Source organism: Anarrhichthys ocellatus, unplaced genomic scaffold, assembly GCF_004355925.1.
Source record: "Anarrhichthys ocellatus isolate YVR2014 unplaced genomic scaffold, GSC_Weel_1.0 scaffold13, whole genome shotgun sequence".
Lineage (NCBI taxonomy): Eukaryota > Metazoa > Chordata > Actinopteri > Perciformes > Anarhichadidae > Anarrhichthys > Anarrhichthys ocellatus.
In genome coordinates, this window is record NW_022280043.1 from 412,668 (window position 1) to 420,021 (window position 7,354).

The following is a 7,354-nucleotide window of genomic DNA, read 5'->3' on the forward strand; positions in this document are numbered from 1 at the left end:
GAGTTAGCAGTTTTTATAATAAATTCTAAATGAATTCAGAAAAACTCTCTCTCTCTTATGCCTTGAATCTGCTGACCTCACAGATTTGGGAACCACTGCCTAATATCATGACATGATGGCGCTGTATGTTACAGGTCTATCAGAGCTTTTATTTCTACTACACAATAAAATAATAAACAAAAAGCAAGCTTTTGTGATTTTTAGACAGCCAACAGCTTCATGGGACTAAACCAGCACTAAATCCATCATGTCGAATAAGTACAAAGACTTCAGACAGTCCTAAAGATGAAACCATAAGCACAGTGTAGAATCAGTTTGTTTATTAAACACTTAATCAACTGTTTAATACATCAGAACATCAGAATTAGCTTTAAGCTGCTTTGTCAAAAACAGACTGTGGTACTGTGTGAGCTTATATCGTCGTCAAACCCAACGTTAAATCTCTGGTAGCGGTGAAAATAAACACAATTGAAAATGTTGGGGCCCCCACTCTGGCCTCATGAGGTGAACACAAAGCAAAAAGAATCCCTTTAATTAAGCGAGTGAACCAACCATCAAAGCTGAAGTAGAAAATTGACAATATCCACAGCACAATGTAGAAGGAAATACATTCTGTCGGAACATTGCTTTTGAAACCGCGGTTGTGCTTTTTGAAGGTGGCGTCCATAAAATACTGATTGTCTACAGAACTGCGGCACGATCACCTGTTACACGAGCACTTCTGATATACAAGGTCAGAGATAAACAGATCTGGGAACAGAACAAGAGAAAAGATGACCACCAACTGTGATTAGCAGCAACATGAGGTCTTAAGGCAAATGCTTTCAGGCTTTATTGTTGAACAGTCAGTGAGCCCGTTTCAGCCAACTAACGACCACAGAAGTCCCTCCAGACGTTTTAATACATGTGAAGGGACACGTGTCACACTTCTGCATACTTTCATTTGCTAAACCTCAACCGTTATCATAACCAACCTTTCCAAACGGCCTCCAGACAAACAAGAAACATTTCCGTCTTCTTTTTCAGAATCACAACCTTCCAGCCATTTCCCCAAACTTCACCAATGTGTAGATATCAGCTTTTAAAGAATAATGATATCTCTACAGTAGACTAATGAAAAGCCTCGAGAAGAATCACTAATGCAGAACAAGTCATTTTTGTCACGCTACCTGCTGATTGGCTGTGTGGAAAAATCGTATTAAAGAACTCTGTAAACGTATCCAAAAATGTCAAAAACTCTAATGTCCAGGGTCCCTATTATATCTTCTCCAAACACTGCAAACTCAAAACAACAAAATATCCATGACCTTTACATGAGCAATGTTCAGTAGTATGTTGTATGGCATCACCCGAGCGAACAGTTTTGAGATCAGCAACTAACACAACATGTCATGAATGTTCATCAACCAGAAAACATCACCAATGTCTGTAAAATGTTCCATAGTAATTTGATACGCTTCTTGTTTACACAGCTGAGGAAGTGTTGTTCTTTTATCATTGTCCTGAAAATGGAGCGTTGCAGAAAGCATGTTAAGAACTACTTCACCTGTGAAATGATTTGTCAGATAACTCAGTCCTACAAGTCAAGAGACTGAAGAAGCGCTTTGGATTAGAAGCCGAATGCCGACAGAAGCACAGATTTACAGGAATCATGCATTTCACTGCGTACAACACCGAAGCACATTGAGGAACAACAAATGAGACGCCCACCGAACAACTGACTTCGGAGACTTGCAGGCAGTTCACTGTGACGTACGCCGTGGGTTAATTCTACTGTTTGGCAATAAAGATTTCCTGAATATATGTTCATGTTGAACAGAAAAAGTTTCCTGCATTTGTATTCAGTAATAACTTCTCTTCAGGACTAAATTTAGTAAAAATTCAATGAACCAGGCAGTGTTGTGTTGTCTAAAACAAACAAGTAATGTTAAGTTATGGATTGTAACTTTTTGGGGTGAAGGCGTAGCCCTCCAAGAGTTGTAGCAGTTGGGTTCATCCCCATGCACAGGCGCAGTCTTGATGATTGTTTTGGCGCCCTTGTGCTCTGCACGGCCCAACCTTACATCCGCACTCGCGTCCATAGTTCTGCTCCCAATTTGAACCTTTATTTCTTCAGTGACCGAAGGCGGAACCAGAGGGGCCCACAGCTTGGAGGGCTACGTCGACACTCGTATCTGGAGTTACAAATGGTCACTAACGTTTCGTGTTGTATGGGCTTGGCCCTCTTAGAGCTGTTGCTATTGGATAAAAGGTGAAGCTGATATCGTCACTGTGACACCAATGTCCCCAAGCAGAAAACATACAACAGTTCACAGACTGTAACTTCCACACATTATAAGGCGGGGAGGCCCCGACTGTGCACGTCTTTCATTTACGGGCACGCAATAAATCTTTACGTTTGCAAATACCTGCAAGGACAAACCCAATAGCGACAGCTCTTCGGGGAGAAGCCTATACGATATAGAAACAAGTGTTTACTCAGGAGTTAAACATAGATTACAGACACATACTGTATAAGCAACTTGAGCATCACTAATCCATGCTCTACTTTTTTGTTACCATATAGTTTTCAATTTGATCTTCTCATGCTAGTATGTCTAAGCACATGGTGGCACAGTGTATACAAATAGTCAATTCTGATGATATTTTGGAGGCTAATGAGATACAAATCTATTTATATCAACTTTAAGCCTTCTTAAGTCCAGCTAACCACATTAAAGGGTAATTTCAATCAAATAATAATAAAGAAACAATTAATTTGTGGAGGTTCTGTTGCTGCCATTCCAGTATATTGACAAGATATTTCCAGAATCTGTGCTCCCATACAGTATAGGTATGTATATATGCATATACATATTCAAATTCTGTTTTTAAATAGCAAGCTTTTGTCACCTAAGTGCTTTTGTCAATACAAAACAAAAGTGTAATAGGTCAAGTGCTCATATAGTAATCCTCCCCTTTAATTCTTAAAACATAAAAGAATATAAAATATAATATATATATTATCAACAGAATCTACTCTTTGCTACAAGGACATCTTGATTCCCAATTAAATCTGGTTGGCAGCACATGACACTAACTAATTGTAGTTTAGTAATTATTTGGCATTTCCACTGGAATGAAACACCTAGTTTTTTGGCAATAAATGCAACACGTCTTAGAAATGTTTCTCAAATCTTTCCTTAAATTGTAAACATGTTGAGAGAGAAGATTTGCACTCTGACGTGTCTTTACAAATAATGACATCTTATGTCAAAGTGGAAGTTTCTTGTTTGCATGTGTCATCTTAAAAAAACAAAAAATAAGGGGTAATTTATCCTTTAAATAATATGTATCAGGTCTCCAAGATGTTCCCATTGCTGTAGTTTATCTGATAAACACCATTCTTCTAAAGCAGTACCTCCTCAGTTGGCTTGTGCGTTCAGTCTTTAGTAACTGTTCTATATACATTGTGCCCGTTAATGTCACATACATTTCATCACGCAAACTAATTCCTAGCAGCTATATATCTACCTGGGCATCGAATCATTTTTACATTTGTTTTTCACACGACAAGGGTAGAAATCTGTATTTTTTTCTATTCGACACACTGGTTGCCCAAACAGGAAAAAACACCCTGAAACCAGACTTGTGATTTACGGACTGTAGCTGTAGTATAAATGCTCCCTCTCTGTGTCGCCCTGTCTCTCCCAGCAGAGGGCAGTGTTGAGCCATCAGGAGCTTAAGTCCATGGTTGGACACTAACTGGGGGAGAGGTCAATGACTGTCGACATATAAAATACTCTTCCTTTTTGTTACATTTGTCAGATTGTACTTGTTCATCTCCTGGTTTTAATGACAAAGCTCACCTCTCGTCCTTTCATTAGGACTGAGAGCCTTTGTGAGCTCATTGAAGCAGTTGGATCACCATCTGTAGAAGTGTTGACTCTTTTATGCCTCTAAATCCAAAGAAAACTCAATCAAGCCCAACCTTGCATGTTTTGTCTACAGGTTGAATAATTTACTTGACTCGTATACCTTCTTAAACACACCGTCTCTCAGTCATCCACCTTGTCCAAACATCATTGGAACAGAAAGAGTGCGAGTCGTGTTTCAAGTCGTCCACGTTACTCTGTCGCTGTGGTTAGGAGGTCAAGTCCTAAACCTTCTAGTCCCCGTGTTATTACTGCACTACTCATCTATGAGGGATTCTGTCACGGCTCTGCTCAAACTTATGCCTCCTCCATCACCTCCATGACTATTGTCCTGGCTCCGGTCAGGATCAGGCTGCTGACGGTCCGGTAGTCCTGAGAGAGGACGTTGCGTCCGTTCACCGACACCACGAAGTGACACACCTTCAGAAGAGAAGGACAGAGAGAAGAGAGTCAATCAAACAAACGAATCAACGAATCGAACAATATTGACCATCAACCAGGAGTCGAAGAGAAAGCAATATAAGAGAAAAACAAGAGACATACAAGAAATACTGTCTTTGGGGACTAAAATACTTAATTGCTTTGATTTGGAGATATTGTTTGACGGTAACGTTATGTGGAAATGTTTTTAATATCTTTTTAAATTACAGAATATCTTTTTCACGGGAGATCTGGCCAAGAGCACATCAATACAGTGTTTAGAACAAGATACACGCAACATTTAAAACACAAAAACGACATCACATTACACTGTTTAAAACAACATGCATACAAATGTTGAAAAATATAGATGTTATGCAGTGTTTGGAACATAATCAACATGTTGATCTATGGTAGAGAAGTGGATTATGCTGCAGGAGTGATTTGAGTTTCTATGGACATTTTAGTGCTTATTCTTCATCTAACTGGACTACAACTATATTCAAGGGTTAATCCCGAGCTTCAAGAGCCTCGGAAGTTCAAGGCTTACTGTGTATACCAACAGATTTTTTATAATTTAGTTAGAAATCTGTTTTGTTTGCTAAACTATAGTACATATCAACTGACATAATGAGGACCTGCAATGAGCTGTAATAAGCTTTCTTGCCAAGACTTCAATGAGAGAATTTACACCACTCTCATATCTGTACTATACATATGTAGCTGGACCCAGCAGATGGTTAGCTTAGCTTAGCACAAACACTGGAGACAGGGGAAAAAGCTAGCCTGGTTCTATCCAATGGTAACACAATCCACCTACCAGCACCTCTCAAGCAAGTTTACACATTCTATCTTGTTTGTTTCATCTGTACAAAAAAACAAAGTGTAAAAACGGCACGTTGCCATTTTACAGTTGAGTCTCCACTTGTGTCCACTTCCTGGTGGGGACAGATACGAGAGTGGTGTCAATCTTCATATCTAACGCACAGCGAAAATGCAACATGATGCTGCCGTTTGGCTCTTTGCAAGCTATTACAAGAGCACACACATACGCAAGCACACCGCTCCCAAAAGTGTTCCAAAAGCTCTGCAAGATGCAAGTTCGAGGAATGTCCCAGAAAACTAAAGCACACAATCACTCTGAAATTTATAATGGCTATAAATCGATAAAGTGTAGAAGTAGACGGCTGAGTGACGATGGAAGAAAACCTTTTACAGATGTGATTCACGGGGCCTTGACTCAGGAAACGATTACAGGGAGCAGCTATTTAAACCCTTACTGCTCCTGGCATAAACTGATGTTACGTACAGGTTACTATTTCTGTATTTTCACAGCAATTGCGACTAGGCCTTGATGAAAGTTTCAGATCAGAATAGGCAGATGGCTTAAGGGGAAAGAGAGATTAAAAGAGCGATAGAGGAAAGAAAGCCTAGACTGTTAATTCTGTGCTGCAGAGGAGTTTCAGACTCTCGCTGTCATCAATATAAACCTCTGGAGAACTGTTCCTGTGCTAGTACATTTCTACTTAGCTTATGTGCCTTACTCACTAACATAGAACCATATATGTGACATACGATTGTGTACCTAGCTGAATGGTAACAAGACTATATGGGGTATTTCTGCCTTTGCTTCCATAAGAGGAAGTAGGGTTAGGAAGTAACTGAATGGGGGTGCGTTTAACCAGAGTGTCCCAGAGACAATCAAGTGTAATAAAGAGGTATGTCTTTGTGTGACGAGGCTCAGAAGAGGAAGGGGATGACTGGAGGTGTCAATGGGCAGTTTGAAACTGCTGATCAATTGTTAAAATGTAAATACATGATGTTCCCCCACCCTGTGTGCTGAGGTGCTTATAAGCAATAGAGACACTGCACTCTGAACTCTTTAACTCTTTCCAACTCCAACACCTCCCCCACCCCCCCTTTTCTCTCCCACTGATGCTTCTTCTCTCCTTTCAGGCTGCGGTCTCTGTGTTGGCTGAGGCCCAGCTGCACTTAATGGCTCCTTGCTCTCAGAGGGTTAAAGTCACTCTCACACAGCGGAAGGAAAGAGACAGAAACGGGCATATAGAGAAGAGAGAGAGAGAGAATAATCAACACGTGTTGGGAGGCCTCGCTGAGATATTGATGAAGCAATAACAGCTGTACGCAGCGTAGAGAATAGTGCCTCTTTACCAAAATACTCAGGTGCTGGAAGACCTGAGGCCATGTTTGTCTTTACGTCCCTTCTTGAGGAATCAGAAAGCCAAAGAAACAATAACTGAGTTGAAACCACACGTTAGGGCTCCCTGGTAGGTTGGTGTCTTGAAGAAACTGCTTGACATTTTGGAAAGTATTTGACTTCTTGCCAAGAATGAATGAAAGTCACAAATCAAACCAATTGTCCAATAAGAATTTGGGCAATTAATCAGGCATCATGACCTCCCTCAAACTCAATGTCAAATGAAAGGGAACCTGGCCTGAATCTAAAATGAATTATGGCAACCAATTTGGGGTTTAAGTCAGGATTAATCCACACAGTCTGTTTCTTTAGCTGACTAACCAACACTTTAGCTTTCTGGTTGCCTGGCAGCCTCACGGTGACTACAAGACTCCAGGGCCTCTCAGGATTTGCATGAATAGGCATAGAAGAGTATTTCCCAAAACGCTGAACCTTTCCTTCATATATATACATACATATACACATACACATACATATATATATATACATATACACATACACATATATACATATACACATATACACACATATATATATATACATATACACATATACACACATACATATATATACATATACACATATACACACATACATATATACACATATACACACATACATATACACATATACACACATACATATACACATATACACACATACATATATATACATATACACATATACACACATATACACACATACATATATACACATATACACACATACATATATACACATATACACACATACATATATACACATATACACACATACATATACACATATACACACATACATA

At 39.6% G+C, this 7,354-nt stretch overlaps 1 protein-coding gene across 2 annotated transcripts in view; it reads right to left on the bottom strand.

The window, feature by feature from the left end:
• Window positions 1-305: 305 nt before the first annotated feature.
• The window catches only part of deptor (DEP domain containing MTOR-interacting protein), a 31,135-nt gene continuing 24,086 nt past the window's right edge, over window positions 306-7,354 (bottom strand). For both annotated transcript variants that reach the window (XM_031853059.1, XM_031853058.1), the window contains exon 10: window positions 306-4,334. In XM_031853059.1, the coding sequence (XP_031708919.1) occupies window positions 4,212-4,334 (123 nt within the window). In that variant the 3' untranslated portion in view covers window positions 306-4,211. The remainder of the gene's footprint in view (window positions 4,335-7,354) is intronic.